Raw genomic sequence first — 19,500 nt, 5'->3', positions numbered from 1 at the left:
GCTGCAGCATTTTGGATCAGCTGAAGGCTTTTCAGGGAGCTTTAGGACAGCCTGATAATAATGAATTACAGTAGTCCAGCCTAAAAGTAATAAATGCTTGAATTAACTTTTCAGCATCAGTCTGAGAAAGAATGTTTCTAATTTTAGAAATATTTTCTTTTTATTATTATTATAACCTTTATTTAACCAGGTTTGTCCCATTGAGATCCAAGATCTCTTTTGCAAGAGAGACCTGGCCAAGAAGGGCAGCACATAAAGTTTCAACACAAAATTACATAAATACACACAAAGAAAGAAAAAAAAAATACAAATAATTGAATTTTCAAAATTAGTTAAGAGTCTGCAAGACTAATCAAACATTTGCACTGATATTAAAAACATTTGCACTCCTGGTGCCTGGTTGTAATGGAATTCATCATTGATTTGAATACATTCAGTGATACCAGACTTTGGAGCTTAAGCTCTGATTTCAAAAAGTTCCATGTACTTGGAGCAGAAAATCTAAAAGCTTTCTTCCCCATTTCTGTTCTGACCTTGGGAACAGTAAAATGATAAAAGTCCTGGGAACAGAGACTATAGGCCCTATTATTCAGGATTAAAAGGGGTGATAAATAAGGTGGAGTCATTTGAAGAACAGCCTTATAAATCAACTCATACAAATGGCTGAGGCAGCACACATATAAAGATGGCCAATTTACTTTACTGTATAAGACACAATGATGAGTTAGAGCTCCACAGTTTGTAATAAACCTCAGAGCACCATGATACACACTATCCAAAACATGGAGGCACTGAGCAGAGGCATTCATGTATAACACATCACCGTAATCAATGACTGGAAAAAAAGTTGACTCCCCTAATTTCTTTTTCAGCCTATAAGGAAAGCAAGACTTATTTCTAAAATAAAATCCAAGTAAAAGCTTCAGTTTCTTTACAGTATACTGAATGTGCACCTTAAAAGACAACTTAAAAGAACCCCAAATATTTAAAAGTAGATACAAGTTCAGTTTGTTGACCATTACTGGTGACAATGACAGACTGACTTGATCTTGCTGATTTAGAGTTAGTGAAGAACATAAGTTTTGTTTTATCAGCATTTAGAACAAGCTGCAGTTGGCAAAGCTGTTCTTGCACTCTATTAAATGCATTCTGCAGATGTACAAAAACATCTGCAGGCGTAGGTGCAAAACAACATATGACTGTGTCATCAGCATAAAAATGAATGGCTGCATTTGAGATATTCATTCCAACATTATTTATATACAAGGTAAATAACAAAGGGCCTAGTACTTGTGGACAAACTGAACCTCAGAAGAAACACCCTCTGAGTAGCCAGCCTGGTTTCTGTCTTCAAGATAATTTGCAAACCATCCAACTGCATGTACAGTAAACCCTGCTGCTACAAGACGTTCAATTAAAATATCATGATCCACTGTATCAAAGGCCTTAGAAAAGTCTATAAAAAGAGAAAGACAACATTGTTTATTATCTAAGGCTTCAATTATGTCACTTATAACCTTCAAGGCTGCAGTGGTACTACTATGTTTTTTGTGAAATCCTGACTGCGAAATCGATAGGATAGAATTAGTGGTGAGGTATTCTTTTACTTGTTCACTGACAAGAAATTCAAGAACCTTAGCCAGAAGAGACAGTTTAGAAATAGGCCTATAATTGTTTAAAATAGTTGGATCCCCTCCTTTCAAAAGGGGGGTAACAAATGCAGATTTCAAGACTTTGGGAATTACATTGGTCAAAAGTAAGTAATTTTTCTTTGGACTTTTAAGACTTTCAGTAGTCATGGACAAGTAAAACTCAGCCTTTGTATTTCGGAGACGAGAGGTAAATTTATTTCTTAACTGTCTAAAATAAAGCCAGTCAGTTTCCAGGCCTGATTTACGAGCCCTGGCCCATGCAGAATTTCGCTCATGCAAAATTTCTGCTAATTCAGTTGTAAACCATGGATTATCGCGGCCTTTAGTTCTGAATTTGCGCAAGGGGGCATGTTTATTAATGATACGACTGAAATTATCACAAAAGTAACTCCAAGCTAATTCAACATCATCAAAAAGAGCAATCCTTTCCCAATCAAAATAATAAAGGTCATGCACGAAAGCCTGTTCAACAAACATTTTCATATAACGCTTTTCTTCAAAGCGTGGCTTGCTTTTAGGAAGCCTTGTGTCTCTCACAGAGTGATCACTCAAATCATTTGGAAAGACACCAGTTGCCACATATTTGGAAGGCATGTTAGTTAAAACTAAATCAATGAGTGTTCCTGTTTGGGAACATTTAGGGTTGGGTGTTACGACCCGTCTAGGGGCCCGGAGCGCAACATGACTGAGAACACCATTCGCCCCCCAAGACCCAAGCAGCCACACAACAACCGTCTATGCAAATATATATACACAAAGCTTTATTGGTTCACAGACCGATACACAGAGCGATTCACATCAGGGTGAGCCCAGGCCAAAACAATAAACAAAACGGGAACTAAAAACTACCGTGATCCGGCGTCTAACCTAAACCAAAAAGAAACAAAACAAATGACACTTGCTTACCTCCCTACCTATAACAACACAGGAGAAAACTGAAGAAACAAACTGGCGGCTCACCCCTACCCACTCTGGAACAGAACATATGTTTAGTATGGTGGCTGGTTGAACGCTTGGGGACACAAATGATGCTCTCGGGTCCGCGTGGTCCCTCCAGCCTCCTAAGTAGGGCGTGTCCCTCTATCGCAGCCAACCGTCAGCAGGCGGGAGCACACCGCACCAATCGAACCCGAGCACCTGCACAGACAAATTAGCATATAACAGACACACCCACACACAATACCCTTACAGACGTAACATTGGGTCTAGTAGGGGAATTAATTAATTGTGTGAGGTTAAGAGAATCACATTGTGCTTTCAGGTCGTCGGACGTAGGCATGAGCCAATCCCAGTTTAAATCTCCCACCAAAAGTAATTCGCCGTATTTCAGCTGTGATAAGAACTTAACAAGGGAAAACAATGCATTTTTAGGAGCAGATGGCGGTCTGTAAAATCCTACCAACATAATACGGTGATTCTTTGTTAATTCAATTTCAAGAGCAAGCAACTCGAGCTCCTTAGATACTGACTCTTTAAGTACTAAGTTAACGTTAAAATTGCTCCTGATATACATCGCAACACCGCCCCTTTTCTTGGACGATCAGCACGATAAACGTTATAGCTATTAACAGAAATATATTTATCAAGCACAGATTTGGTGAGCCAGGTTTCAGACAAGACAATAACGTCAGCATTTGTTGAATTTATCCAGACCTTTAACAAATCCATCTTATTTAATAGACTCCTTACATTTATGTGAATCAATCCAAGACCAGTTCTAGATTTAAAGTCTGCAGGGGGATAACAGTGAACCGGTGTATCAGGGCCTGGATTAGTCTCAACATTCCCTGAGAGCAAAAGCAATAGTATAACTAAACGTTTAAGCCTGATGGTACAACCTTTTACATCTGACACTTGGTTGGAAGGGTAGATATTAGCCGTAGAGGAGGATGTAGAGTCACAAAAAAAATTAAAAATAAAAATATTGCGCAAATGCAAAAAAGCGGTCCTACATATTTGTTTAATATGTGCATTGAAGGACATATTCTGGTCAAAAATGACTCCAAGATTTCTCACAGTGTTACTGGAGGCCAAAGTAATGCCATCCAGAGTAAGTATCTGGTTTGACACCATGTTTCTAAGATTTGTGGGGCCGAGTACAAGAATTTCAATTTTATCTGAATTTAGAAGCAGGAAATTAGAGGTCATCCAGGCCTTAATGTCTTTAAGACATTCCTGCAGTTTAACTAATTGATGTGTGTCATTTGGCTTCATTGATAGGTAAAGCTGAGTATCATCTGCATAACAATGAAAATTGATGCACTGCTTTTTATACTGCCTAAGGGAAGCATGTATAATGTAAATAGAATTGGTTCAAGGATACTTTGGCATGCAGCCTGGATATCGAACCGCCGACCTGCCGATCAGTAGGTGAGCTGCTCTACCTCCTGAGCTACAGCCACCCCACTTATGACATTTACATGTTTTAGACGTCTTTGATTGGAAGATTTTTGTTGACTGCATTTGATTTTTAGGTAAGCCCCCCCCCCCCCCCCAAAGTGTCTCACTGCCATCCTAACATGAGCAGAGGTTCAGACACACAGAGGAGGACACACACTGATGTTTCTTCAGGAACATGCGGGTGTTCAAGTGTGAACTCATAGCAGCAAATAAAACAAACACACAGACTCACCACAAACCTGCTGTGACTCATGCAGAGGAGTAAATATGTTTATGGTGTTTTTATTCTCTCTGATTTTGGTGCAGCTCCTGTTCATCGGCTGGAGCTGGTTAGATGTCCTGATTCTGTTTGCTTAGTTAAACAAATATGTTTCATGTATCAATCATTACTGACGAGTTTTAGCAAGAAAGGAAATATAAAGAGGTCATTAGTTGTGTCAAATCTACTGGATTTTAATCCTTATTTGCATGTTTTCCACTTGGCTGCAGAAGAGAAAGTGAACCAGTCACTGTGTGTGTGCTTTAAGTTTTCCCTTTGAGGTGTGTTATGGTGTTGAATTGTTTTTTGTAATATTCTTGTGGATTTTTATGGTAAAACAGCCTTGAATGAGCAGCTTAACAACATGAAAATAAGTTAGAGATCATAGAGGGTTGGGCATTTATTAAATTGACTCTGATTATTTTCATCTTTCTCTCACTGCAGCCGTAACAACATTACAGCAGAATTTGTATTAAGAGACAAAAAGTGAAGAGCTTTTGTTCTGAGGGTTCACAGAGAGTCCGTCTCTGTGTGTTTGGTAACTGTGCTGCTCTTAGAGAGGATACATGTGCAGATGTTGATTCCAGCTGTTCTTCAACCTGTAGAAACATCACACAGCTGCTGCATATGGGTTGGAACAAAGAAGCGTTGGTGACATCAGTTTAGTCAAGCTTATAGTTAGACTCTTCCTCAGGGATCATGTCCACTAACAGTCGTCTCAGAGATGTCAGCATCTGAACAGGGACTCAAACCAGCAACCTGCAGGTTACTGCTCAACCGCTAGACAATTAAAAAAACAAAAACAGGCTGAAACTGAGTCAACAATGTACATTAAAAAGACCAACACTCGCACACTGCAGGACCCCAAATTTGCCAGTTTAGTCCATCATGATGAAACGTTTCCATCACTCCTGATAACACACAAAGCAGCAAAGTCTGAATCACATGTTGCTGCTGTCAGAGCACGTACACAACAACATGACACTGATCAGACTAGTGGTAGAAAAAAGCCACTATAAAGTTTGTTTCTGCTGCACAATATAATGCATAGGAGAGGGAGAGAACACCAACACTGATAAAAATATGTCCTCATGTTTATTAAAAGGCCAAAAAACAGACATTTCAGCAATAAGCCGCCACCAGCATCATTTAAGACAGAAAATAATCACAACATATAAAAGTCAGGCGATCAAAAACCAGAGCTGTAATTACAGAATGAAAAACCAGGACCAGCCCAGAATGTAACACATGACAGACAAATACATCTCTACGAAACAGGATCAGCAAAGTACCATCAGCACAGTACGACGGGTAAAAACTAGAAATAAACACAGGAAATATGATTAAAAATAGAATATCCTGACAATGGAAAATAAAGCTAAAAAATAAAGTAAAAACTTTATACTTGATGACTTTTGATTGACCTGATATTAGAAGAAGATCTCCTACTGAAGACAGCTCTTTATATTTTACAGTTAAGTAACTTATACTCGTGTTGTCTCGGGGGGATTCAATGACACACACTTTAATGTTGCACATCACATGAGTCCTTTTGGCATTGTCTATAAAGTTGTATCAGTTGCCTTGTGGTTAAATATTGCATATCGGTTTTATTTGTTTCCTTCCACATGGTTTAATATTTATTTATATAATTTTTCCATTTAACTGGAGGATGATGATGGTGAAGATGACGTGAGATGATCCACAGCAGAGGGGTGTTGGAAATGGCATCAGTATATTGAGCACATTAAGCTTAATGGCAGACACATGGAGTCATCCTCCTTTGACCTTTACTTGTATATGCAGGCCACGCCCCCTTATCAGAGATCTGGATTTTAATTTGCAGAACACCAGCTGTGATCTTCGGATCCAAAAACAGTGAAGATGATCAAACGCTGCTTTAGTTCAGATATTTTAAAGGTGAAATTATGTAATGGGGCCGATTAGTGCTCAGGTCATTCAAACTTTCAAAAACACTGCAGGTCTTTTTGGTCCGTTGCATCATCTCCTTCTTGAAATTTGTCCTTCTCTAGCTCCAAACTATGAAACACACTCAATATGGAACTCCCAGCTGAATCCTGCAGAAACCATACTTTTGTACACCCGGGACATTTCCTGGTGACCTCAGAGTCGTTAGTAATACTCAGCACACAGTTTACGAAGCTCACAGGCCTCACACCTCTCTCTCTTTCTCTCTGTCTCTTTCGGTCTCTCACTCTTGCTTTATCTTTCTCTCGCTGTCTTTGTCTCTCTCTCTCTCTCTCTCTTTTCTCTCCCGTTCTCTCTTTCTCTCTCTTTATGTTCATCCATTGTACAGAGATAACAGATATTCTGCTGATCAGTACGACAGAAAATCTTCATCACCTCATCATGACGAGAGCAGATGTTCTCCTGGAGCTTCTTGGAGGCGGCCACCAGCTTGTGTTTCTTTAATGGAGCTGCACCATAGTGAGGTTGGAGGTGTTTCTCACAATATGATGCCAGACAAGATAAACAGGACTTGGTGGCTTTCAGCTTCCTCCCAGTGCAGACATCACAGGCCACATCTTCAGGTCCAGCATAGCAGTGATCAGCTGGAGCAGCTTGGAGTCCAGTCTTCTTCAGCTCCTCCATTAGCTCTGCTAACATGATGTTTTTAACCAGGACAGGCCTTGATATGAAAGTCTTCCTGCACTGAGGGCAGCTGTAGATTCTCTTCTTCTTCTCTTCTTTATTCCAGACACTTTTAATACAGTTCATGCAGCAGCTGTGTCCACAGGGAATAGTCACCGGGTCCTTCGGTAGATCCAAACAGATGGAACAAGAGAAGGTTTCAGGGTCCAGCTGAACTCCTTTCTGCGCCATTTCTCCTTTCAGTGTCAGTGACTGTGTTATAACTGAAACTAGTCTGAGCTTTGATCTGAACACCTACAGTGAGCCAGCTTATGCTAAATGTAAATACTTTATTTCCTCCCTTGGAGAAAAGAAAGTGGCAAAGCATCATCATCATGGTGCTCTCCAGCAGCTCTACCCCAATGGAGCTAAACACACTGAGTAGCCTTTAATGGTTAAATGTCTTCAGCTTCAGTGTCACAATGGAAAACAAGTGGTGCCATGCACAACAGACCCCGCCCCCAGCAGATGTTTTAGCTGATGTTTTAGCCAGCTGATGCAAAGAGAGTCTGGCTATGTTGATGTTGCTTCATGCAGGTTTACATGTACTGCAGGTTAATAAGGTTAAAAGACTCACACATTAATCTGGACTTGCAGTATACCCCTCAGCTCAGTTAGCTTAGTAAACCTCATTTTATTTGTTTTCTACATGAACACAGACACATTGTGGCTTTTTAAAATATTTATTTATGTGAGAAGTCCACAACAGGAAACAGTCTCTAGAGAGAATTGTTTGTTTATTTCTATTGTGAGAGACAAAAAGTCTAAATTTAATAGTCTGCTCCACATGTCAGCCTCTGTCAGATCACTTTATGGTGGGGTACATCATGAAGTTGACCATGGTGCATTGTGGGAACTTGCCAATGGAGCTCTCTTCCACAGCCATGAACACTTTGATCTGCCTTGTGTGCATGTCCTTCTGAAAGGTATGTAGTGGCAATAAATTCATAGTTTTTAATGTCACAAAGGTGGCTAACTTGAAAGACTGTGTTAGCTAACTTAACAAAATCTAAAGCCCCAGTCAGAGAAAACTGGGATCGCAGTGATGGTTATCAATTGTCTTTAACTCAGGCTCTCTGCTTCAGGAAACTGATATTTAGTTGTAAAACTGACATGTCAAGCATGTTCATTGATTCATCTCATTAACTCATCCTCTTTTTGCTGCACACTTTAGAGTTTGCTACAGCAGATCATCTGCTAAACTATCAGGAACACCTTAATAAGTGTATTGGAATATTTGATGAAGCCATCAATACTGTCAGTGTTGCTTTAATTGACAAAGTTGCTGTGCCTGTTTATATGTATTGCCTTAATTTCACCAGTTGCCATGTTTTTGCTGCATATATTGCTGCATTTCAGTGATTGATTTTAATAGCAGAAGTTGCCATGTGTAGTTTTAGTGGCTGGTGGAGGTCACTGGCAGTCACTAGGTGAAAATGGTCACAAAGAAGTATACGGTGTTGAATGGAAAACCTCTTTGCAATTGCTTAGGTCTGCAGCAGGTTGCCACAGTTGCACATACTTTGCATGGAAGACATCAAGTTGTGAAGGCACACCTTTTACTTTGAAGCTCTGAAAGTCTTCTGTTTCTGGTTTGTGTCACACTTTTAACATTTTCCTGTTGCCCGGCGAGTAGTTTACAAATATTTGCAGACAACCTGGTGTCTTCCATGTAAAAAATGTGCAGCTATGGTAACCTACTAGCAACCAAACTAATCACAAGCATTTTTTTGGTAAAGCAGCCTCTACGAAACTGATTTTACCTGGTAACCTCCAGCAACCTCCTGCAAGCACTTGCAAAATGGACAAAAGTGACAAAAGTCTGCCAGGAGGACGCTGACTGGCCTGTGTGACAGTGACCTAAAGCAGTCACTTGGCTTAACCATTTTTATTTCTGGCAACTATTTGCGGTTTACTGTGAAGCAGTGTCACTTGTTTCTACACATAATTGTGACACATCATCTGAAGGTTTCCATGTTTCCAAAAACAGCACATTTTATTGATGTAATGTGGGGTAAGAGATGTTCAGATCAGCAGATTAGCAGCAGATGTTGCTAAACTTAGTTTGAACTATTGTGTAGTTGCAAGTGTTGTCATACTTTGCTGCAGATGTTGCTGTAGTTTCATTCATTGAATAAGTGTTTCAGCACTTTGTTGGGTTAGCAGAGCTATAATTACTTATCGGTCACTGCAGTATTTTACATTTGTTGCACAAGTTGTGATCTTAATTGGATTTTTTCCTTTTTTTTTTTAGCCTGTCATGTCTGGCAGATCTTGCAAGCAGAACTGTGATCTGAATGCATTGTTGTGCCAAACATATTTGCTATTTCAAGGTGAGCTCTATAAGTTCTCTATAGGCTTCTCTTGTTAGTGTGTGACCCTTTATTTTATTTGAGTTATTTTTAACATACTGTGTGACAAATTTTGCCAGAGCTGACAGGCTTAGGAAAAAGAAAAGAAAAAGGGAGAGAGAAAGAGAGAGGGGGATAAAAAGAGAATAGAGAGAAAATAAAAAAAAAATATGAAAGAGCACAAGTAAATAAACCAAATAATGAGTCACTTGTTTAACATAAAAGATACTGACAATACTTGCAAAATTAAAAATTGTTTGGGGAAAACAAAAATTGCTTGGTTACACAAACCAACCATTTTTTATTATGATTATGTGAGTGTTTGTGTCTGTGTCATGAAATGTACTTACCAATGAGGGTAGAACGCCATAGCTCTGCCCATCAGAAGCTAGAGGCAGGCAAAGAAAGCCCCAGGAAGCCCAGGCCACCAGCAGCCCATCAAGACCTACGAAGAGCCGTGGTCACTCATTCCAAAGACAACCGTACACCCACCCCAGCAGACGGGGGAGGGAGGTCCCAGATGGATTCCCCCCAGTCAAGGAGCAAGGGCACCAGAGAATCCAAGGCAACGAGAAGCCAGCCCCCCCCCCCAGCGGCCAGCCCCCTGCACAGAACGGCAGCAGGGCCCCCAGCACCCGAGGACTGCCCGACTCCCCACAAAGACCCCCCCCCCCCCCCCCCCAATGCCGAAGAAGCCAATGCAGCCCCGCGCCGCAGCCCCCAGGGGAGCAGGTCACCACCCACATCAGAACATCCAGCCCCACCCAGGAACCCCGAGGCACCCACACCCCAGGGGGGCAGGGGGGAGGAGGCAACCAGCAAGAAGTGGCCAGGAGGCAAGGCACAGGCCCAGACCCAGGTCCAACCACACGCACACCCATACTCACGAAGACTGTGACAAATACAAAGACACACATTCATCCATAGCAACCCACCCTCTGAAGATGGGGTGAGTGGAAGCCATGTGCTTATGTTTGTGAATGAATAAGGTGTATAGGGTGCAGTTAAAATTGAGGGGACAGTTGTGCCACAAGCACCAACTGCTGGTCATCAGTGCTCGCCCACACTGCCCCCCCAAAACCCTCCATGTCTAAAGTGCAAATATAATTTGGGGACAGACAGTAATGAGGATCTGAATGGGGCCACCTCAGCGGCCCCATCTCATCAACCTCTGGGTAACATGCCTGCCCCAAAGGTCCTATGTGTATCGAGTTGTATGTGTGTATGTGCTGTGAATTATAGTGACTACAGTGCAATTAAAAAAGAGAGGCAAGTGGCCGCGAGGCTCTGCAATTGGCCTCTCCACCCTACATCTGTGAATGATATGTATTCTGTGTGTGTATGTGTGTGTGTGTGGTGGGGGGCATATGACCAGGAAGAAAAAAAACAACCTGGAAGAAGAGAGCCAGCTGTCCACTGGCTCAATAGGCACCCTGACTTCCCACACCCCAGCACAGGGCAGGGGGAGGTGAGCCCAGTGCTGGGGTGCTACACAGATAAGCCCCCAGATAAGAGAATGGATGGGTGGAAGTTGTACTTCCACCCATCCATTCTCAAAATGACTAAAAGTCATTTTGAAGATATTTAAACATATTTCTGTCCATAAATTTTGATCCAGGTTAACAGAAAGATCACGCTCCCATTTTGCAATTGGGACAGAAACTGAATCATAAGTTTTTAGTAATAATTTATATAATTTTGACAACAATTCTGGGGTACAGAGGTTAAGAAATTCTGTTACCCATGTAGGCATTTCTAGATTCAATTGATTAAGGTTAAATCTTCCCTGTAAGATGGACTTAAGTTGTTGATATCCCAGATATCTACCGTTGCCAATTCTATATTTTGATATAAGTTCTTGGAATTAATAAGGTTTCCATTGTAGATAATATCTTCTAAATTATTTACACCTTTATCACGCCATAACGGAAAATTCAGCATTTTCTGACAAATATATGGATTGTTCCAAATGGGTGTTAGTGTACAAGGGATAAGTGAAGACTTAGTTATTTTTAAAAATTCCCACCAGGCTGTCAGAGAGGTATTTATACTAAGGCTTTTATAGCAGTTATGATGTTTAATACTGGAACTAATGAAAGGTAGATCTGAGATTTTTATTTTTCCACAAAGTGCCTGTTCTAGATCCCGTGGGTTGTCTAATGAATTGGATTTGATCCACTTTGAAATATGCTGTAATCTACTGCCTAAGAAATAGAAATAAAAGTTTGGTAATTCTAGACTGCCACTGTGTTTTGGCTTTTGTAAAGTTTTTAAGCTTATTCTTGATGGTTTGTTTCTCCATAAAAAATTTGAGATGTTTTAATCTAGTGACTTAAACCAAGGAAGAGAAGGTTTATTAGGGATCAGTGAAATAGATAATTAATTTTTGGTAAAACCATCATTTGCATGGCAGCAACTCTCCCCATGAGTGATATAGGTAAACTATTCCAATGTGATAGATCATCCTCTATTGTTTTTAATAAGGGGGTATGATTTAATCGTACCAAGTCTGAGAGCCTGGTGGAAAAATGTATGCCTAAATATCTAATATTTCATGACTTTAGTGGGGTCCTAGAGGTGATATGGAAATTACAATTCAGAGGCAAAACTGTTGATTTACTCCAATTGATAGAGTAATCAGATATAGATGAGAACTTATCTATTAGTGTGATAGTCTTCAAAAGAGAAGCTTGTGAATTCCCAAGGAAAAGTAATACATCATCAGCATAAAGGCTAATTTTATGGTTCGTATTTTCAGTTTGAATCCCTCTAATATTTGCATTTTGACGGATTGCTGCTGCTAGTGGCTGAATGAAAATGACAAAAAGAGAGGGAGAGAGTGGGCAGCCCTGCCTGGTGCCCCTCTGCAGACTGAAGCTTTGGGAAATTAGATCATTTGTCCTAACAGGTGCATTTGGGGAGCTGTGTAGTGTTCTGATCCAGTTTATAAAGGATGAACCGAATCCAAATTTCTATAGAACTGCTAGTAAGAATTTCCAATTTACCCGGTCAAATGCCTTTTCTGCATCTAAAGACAGGACTGTCATCTTTTATTTGTTAATAGAACAAGAGTCTATTATATTTATCAGTCGACCTGTATTATTGGCTGATTTCTGACCCTTGATAAAGCCTGTTTGATCTGGATGTACAATAAATAGAGTAATATTTTCTAATCTTTTGGCAAGGGCTTTACAAATTATTTTAAGATCTACATTAATGAGAGAGTTTGGGTGGTAGCTGGATGGGGGTGTGGGATCTTTGCCTGGTTTAAGAAGCAGGCTAATGTTAGCAGAGTTCATGGTTAGAGATAACGTGTAATCATTCTGAATCTGAGTCACCATTCTGAAAAAAATGGGTGCTAGCTCAGACCAAAATTCTTTATAAAACTCAGCTGGAAAACCACCTGGGCCTGGGGCTTTATTATTTGTGAGATGCTGTACTACTTCAATAAATTCAAATAATGAAAGAGGTAAATCCAGAGCTGCAGCCTGTTAGTCATTTAGTTTTGGTAGATTTATATTATTAAGAAATTCTTCAATTTCAGAATCAGATGGGTTAATCTGTGGTGAGTATAAAGCTTCATAAAAGTCTTTAAAAGAGTTATTTATTTGTTGTGGATCATGAGTAATGTTACCAGTTGAGTATTTAATAAAAAAAATAGCTGTTTTTTCTTTGTTTAGTTTTAACTGGTTGGCCAGGAATTTTCCAGATTTATTTCCATGCTCAAAGTTTTCCAAATGCAGCCTCTGCAACATAAATTGTGTGCTTTTATCAATTATTTCATTTAACTGCAGTTTCAGTTTCCTCAGGTTGTTAATTATATGTTCTTGTGGTGAAGCAGCATAGGCAGTTTCTACTTTAATCTTTATTTATTTGGGACAATGCACATTAATAAAACAATCAATGAGCCAGATTATAGCATATTTGCTAATTTGCATCTGTAGTCCCTAGGCAGAAGGACAAACAACAGAAAACGTCATGAATATACAATAGTAGTAAAAGACAACACACTGACAAACATTAAAACAATATACAAATGGAAAAAGAAAAAAAAAAAAAAAATTAGTGAAAGTGCGAACATGTCTGGGAACTTTTAATGAACTGCTTAAGGTGCTTTTTAAAAGTACTGTAAGTGGAGCATTCTCTGATGTTAGTCGGTACAGTATTCCAGAAATGACCCCCTCTGACTGACAGAACCGTTTGTCCAAAGGTTGTTTTTCTACGGGGGATCTCAAGGTCTCCTCTGGAAGAGGCTCTGGTGCCAAAACCTCGGTCAGTTCTTGATTTAATGTATGTTGAAAGTGGAACTGGAGCTAGTCCATGAAGAGCTTTATAGATCAAGCAGCTATTTTTAAATTTAATAAAATTTTCAAAATTGAGCATATTGTATTTTTCCAAAATATTACACTGATGATATGATAAGGGCTTTTGATCAAGGATTTTTATAGCCTTTTTAAATAATATTTCTATTGGTTTTAAGAACGTATCTCCAGTGAGTGACCAAGATGTAATGCAATAATCTATATGTGATAATATCATTGAATGTAGAAAACCCTTAGCTGAAATAATTGTCATTGATGGTCTAATTTGTTTGAAGTTATTTAAATTAAATTTAATTATGCTTGCTGTAAGTTTTATATGTTTTTTAAAAGACAGTGTGGGATCCAGTGTGACCCCAAGGTACCTGAAATCCTGCACAAGATCAAGCTCTTCGCCCCCCAGGAACACACTAGACCGCTCCAGTTTTATAGATTTTTTTGTAAACATCATTGTAACTGTTTTTTTCTTATTCAGCAGTAAGGAGGACTGAAGGAGCCAGTGTTGTATATTCTCCAAGGCTAATGTGAGGATTGAAGATGCTTCCTGTGGACTTTTGGCAGGTGTAAAAATAACAGCATCATCAGCGTACATTTGGAAGTGGACACTTTGACACACATTAGGCAAATCATTTATATACAAAGAAAACAGAACTGGTCCCAAAATAGAGCCCTGGGGAACCCCTGCTGGACAGTCAAGGTATGACGACATTGTGCCCCTGACAGACACAGACTGTCTCCTGTTGGATTAATAAGATTGAAACCAAGCTAATGCATCTTCGGCAAAGTTAAAATAAGTCAGTTTGGACAGAAGGACCTGATGGTCCACTGTATCAAATGCCTTCTTTAAATCTAGAAAGACTGCACCAACACAGGTGGTTTTATCGAGCAGGGATTTCACTGTTTCTATAAGGACACAATTTGCCGTCTCTGTGGAATGATGCTGGTGAAACCCGAACTGCATGGGGTGCAGAAGAGAATGGTGGCTGAGATGTTTGTTCAGCAGCTTGGCAATCCATTTTTCTGCAACCTTAGAAACAACAGGGAGGATGCTAATGGGACGATAGTTAGAAATATTTGATTTGTCTCCTGATTTAAAAATTGGTGAGACTATGGCAGCCTTCCAACTTGCTGGGACTGTTGCCATTCTGATGGATAAATTTATCAGATGTGTTATTGGACAAACCAGTGCATCTTTGTGTGTTTTTAAAAAGTGTGTGTCAAGCCCGTATGCATCTTTAGTTTTTGAAGCCCTCATTGATTGAATTATACTAGCGACTTCCATATCTGTAATTTGATCTAATCTAAAAAGAGGCTGTCCAGAGTCATTAGAAAAAAAACTGTCTCTGACTGACTAAACATATGTCTTATTTCATCAACAGACTTAATGAAAAAGTTATTGAACTCAGTTGCTAATTCTTTTGGATTAATCAACAACTTGTTATTAACTTTTATTTCCAATCTATCATTGATCATTTTATGTTCCTTACCTATCAGTTTATTTATGTTTTGCCATATGATTTTGACATTTCCATTAGCACCTTTGATTACATCCAGAAAGAAATTTGCTTTGGCTTTACGTAATGCATTAGTAGTTTTATTCCTCATGGAAGTAAATCTTTGCCTATCAACAGTCAACCCAGTTTTCAAAGAGGTTTTAAGCAAAATGTCTCTTTCTTTCATAAGTTTTTTACAGTAGTTATTTAGCCATGGCAGTTGTTTTTTCCTTATATTTTCTTTTCCTCTTTTAAGAAAAGGTTCCATAAGTTCTGTGATTTTTGAATTAAATTTGAGAGTTGAGTTCAATATTATCTTCCAAAAACAATTCGGGCCAATTTATTTCATTTATAATATCTTCAAGATTTGAATGTGAATATTTTGGAATAAATTTATGATGATTATTAAAATTAGCGGTATTGAATCGTTTTTTACTTAATTTGCGGGAGAAAAGTACAATATTATGATCAGAAAGACCTGTAATGAGATTATATGTTTTAAGAATCCTCTCAGCATGATTTGTAAATAAAAGATCTATGAGAGTTTCAGAATGATTTGTTAATCTAGTTGGGTTTTCTATTATCCATCCATCCATCCATTCGCTTCCGCTTATCCTGATCAGGCTGGAGCCTATCCCAGCTGTCATAGGGCGAGAGGCAGGGCACACCCTGAACAGGTCGCCAGCCTGTCACAGGGCCAACACAGAGAGACGAACAACCTTTCACACTCACATTCACACCTATGGGCAATTTAGAATAGCCAATTAACCTAACCCCAGTAAGTGCATGTCTTTGGAATGTGGGAGGAAACCGGAGTACCCGGAGGAAACCCACGCAAGCACGGGGAGAACACGCAAACTCCACACAGAGAGAGGGAGAGGCCTGGGCCAAGGTGGAATCGAACCCAGGCCTTCCAGATGGCATTCTATCTGTGAGGCAACAGCGCTAACCACTGCGCCACCGTGCCGCCCGGTTTTCTATTATTTGTGTTAAATTAAAATAATCAGTAATTCGTTTAAGATTTGTTCGTTCTTTCTTTACATTCCAATTAATATTAAAATCACCCAGTAAAATAATTTCTTTAAATTTATCACAATGATCAAGAAGAATCCTAAGTTGATCATAGAAATCATTTTTTGCTGTGGGCTTTCTATACATACATACTATTATAAAAGACATTGTTTCAGAAAGTGATATCTCTACACCAACACATTCCAAAACTATTTCACTTGGCCATTCAATCATTGTACACTTAAGAGTATTTCTAACATATATTAATACTCCCCCACCCTTCCCACTTTCTCTGTCCTTCCTAAATACATTATAACCGGGCATATTTACTACAGCCTCTGGGGAAGAGTGGGACAGCCACGTCTCCGAAAGTCCTAAAAAGTCAATGTTGGAATTACAGAGCAGGTGTTCCAGCTGTTCACGTTTTGGCCTCATACTGCGGATATTCAAGTGCCCGCCAAATAATCCCTTTATTTTTGATAACGGGTCCCAGACAACCTTAGCCTGGTTTAATGGTTTCTAAAGATTTAATTTTCTGTTCTAATTCTAACACAAGTGTTTTTTCTTTATTTTTCTTATGCGAGCAGTAAGATATTATTTTGCCCCACATTAATTGGATTTTTTAAAGTTTGCTGCAATTTTGCTGTAGTTGTAGTTGTTGTTAGTTACAGGTGTAGTGCCAGCGGTCACCATGCTTTATTATAGATGATGCATTAGTTTCAGTGCATTAGATTCACAGGTTAGTTTAGCTGCAAATCTTGTTGGTTGCTTTAGTTGTGCAAGTTTTCATATGTGGTTGGAGCCATTACTGTCAACATGGTTTTATAGAACTTGTAATTTAAGTAGCAGATTTAGTTGCAGGATGTGTTCTGATTAGTTAGTTGCAGTGGTTGGGGACGTTGTCTAGGTTCATTTAGAAGTTATATTTATTTGCAGGTGTTGATGTAAATGCTGCAGTGATGTATTTGTTGAACATACTTTTATCACAGAGCCCTTTCTGAGTGGATTCAGTGATGATTTTACTAATTTTCAATTGATTATATGATGACTGATTACAATTAACCACCTAAAAACAGAGCTGACCACCATTTTAAGATGTACTCTGTATAAAAAAAACACAGTGTCTGCTTGAAACCACCCCTCCTCCTGTCATAGGTCACAACTTGATAACTCCTCCCTCTTCTACCTGAAACACAGCATCTCCGCTCTTTCCACATTTCCTCGTTCCCTCCCGCTCAGATCTGCAGTTCAACGATGGGTGTAACCAACATGTGGTGACGTATAAGAGCTGAAAGGCTCCATTCACTGCAGAAACACATCAGAGCTCAGGCTAGTTTCAGTTTTAAGGAAGTGAAACTCACACAGTCACTGACACTGAGAGGAGAAATGGCACAGAAAGGAGTTCAGCTGGACCGAGAAACCCTCTGTTGTTCCATCTGTTTGGATCTACTGAAGGATCCGGTGACTATTCCCTGTGGACACAGTTACTGCATGAACTGTATTAAAAGATTCTGCAATGAAGACTGGAAGATCCACAGCTGCCCTCAGTGCAGGAAGACTTTCACACGGAGGCCTGTCCTGGAGAAAAACACCATATTAGCAGTTTTAGTGGAGCAGCTGAAGACTGGACTCCAAGCTGCTCCAGCTGATCACTGCTATGCTGGACCTGAAGATGTGGCCTGTGATGTCTGCACTGGGAGGAAGCTGAAAGCCACCAAGTCCTGTTTATCTTGTCCAGCCTCTTACTGTGAGAAACACCTCCAACCTCACTATGATGCAGCTCCATTAAAGAAACACAAGCTGGTGGCCCCCTCCAAGAAGCTCCAGGAGAACATCTGCTCTCGTCATGATGAGGTGATGAAGATTTTCTGTCGTACTGATCAGCAGAGTATCTGTTATCGCTGCACAATGGATGAACATAAAGGCCATGAAACAGTCCCAGCTGCAGCAGAAAGGACTGAGAAGCAGAAGGAGCTCGAGGTGAGACGACTAAACATCCAGCAGAGAATCCAGGACCGAGAGAAAGATGTGAAGCTGCTTCAACAGGAGGTGGAGGCCATCAATGGCTCTGCTGATAAAGCAGTGGAGGACAGTGAGAAGATGTTCACTGAGCTGATCCGTCTGATCCAGAAAAGAAGCTCTGATGTGAAGCAGCAGGTCAGATCCCAGCAGGAAACTGAAGTGAGTCGAGTCAAAGAGCTTCAGGAGAAGCTGGAGCAGGAGATCGCTGAGCTGAAGAGGAAAGACGCCGAGCTGGAGCAGCTCTCACACACAGAGGATCACAACCAGTTTCTACACAACTACCCCTCACTGTCAGCACTCAGTGAGTCTACACACTCATCCAGCATCAATATTGGTCCTCTGAGGTACTTTGAGGATGTGACAGCAGCTGTGTCAGAGACCAGAGATAAACTACAGGACATCCTGAGAGAGGAATGGACAAACATCTCACTGACAGTCACTGAGGTGGATGTTTTACTGTCACCATCAGAGCCAAAGACCAGAGCTGGATTCTTACAATATTCACGTGAAATCACACTGGATCCAAACACAGCATACAGATATCTGTTATTATCTGAGGGAAACAGAGAAGCTGCTTTAATGGAACAACATCAGTTTCAATCTGATCATCCAGACAGATTCACTGAATGGTGTCAGGTCCTGAGTAGAGAGAGTCTGACTGGACGTTGTTACTGGGAGGTGGAGTGGAGCGGGGAAGGCGTTAACGTAGCAGTTGCATACAAGGATATCAGGAGAGCAGGGAGCTCAAATGAATGTGGATTTGGATTCAATGACAAATCTTGGTCACTATGTTGTGAGACAAACAGTTATATCTTTTTCTACAACAAAGTCCAAACTGTCCTCTCAGGTCCTCGGTCCTCCAGAGTAGGAGTGTACCTGGATCACAGAGCAGGTATTCTGTCTTTCTACAGCGTCTCTGAAACCATGACTCTCCTCCACAGAGTCCAGACCACATTCACTCAGCCGCTCTATGCTGGTATTTGCTATTTAGATTATGGAGCCACTGCTGATTTGGTTAAAGTGAAATAGTCAGAAGTCTTTGAGGGACAGTTGGTTAAATGTGTGTTTTAGTTTTTTTTGTTCTCATCATTGTTATGCTGTTTCTTCTCTGCACAGAGATTACCCGTCAGTCCCACTTTATGCTCATGGCATTGACATCATATTGTTGGTTGTCCAAAAGCTGTACTGGTCATGTGTTTATTGAACAAAAAAATGAACACAAAACATTTATAGAGGCCGGACAATGTAAAGAACTCATCAACAACAGTTTGCTGTAGTTGCTCATAAAACTACTTAGAAGTTCAGATGTTACCAAAAGATTTGCAATCTTTTTCTTGCTGT

At 40.0% G+C, this 19,500-nt stretch overlaps 1 protein-coding gene across 1 annotated transcript; it reads left to right on the top strand.

Annotated features, from left to right (window-relative positions):
• Positions 1-17,523: 17,523 nt before the first annotated feature.
• On the top strand, positions 17,524-19,188 carry LOC115797374 (tripartite motif-containing protein 16-like). Its single transcript, XM_030753939.1, has one exon. It carries the CDS (start codon positions 17,524-17,526, stop codon positions 19,186-19,188), a length of 1,665 nt encoding a protein of 554 aa, XP_030609799.1.
• Positions 19,189-19,500: the final 312 nt, after the last annotated feature.

This window comes from Archocentrus centrarchus, chromosome 18 (assembly GCF_007364275.1).
Source record: "Archocentrus centrarchus isolate MPI-CPG fArcCen1 chromosome 18, fArcCen1, whole genome shotgun sequence".
Taxonomy (NCBI): Eukaryota; Metazoa; Chordata; class Actinopteri; order Cichliformes; family Cichlidae; genus Archocentrus; species Archocentrus centrarchus.
Note: the sequence above shows the minus strand (reverse complement) of the source record. Positions and strands in the feature narration are given on the sequence as shown.

Excerpts from the sequence above, each read along its gene's own strand:
- LOC115797374 (XM_030753939.1), top strand. The coding sequence starts at position 17,524 with ATGGCACAGAAAGGAGTTCAGCTGGACCGAGAAACCCTCTGTTGTTCC.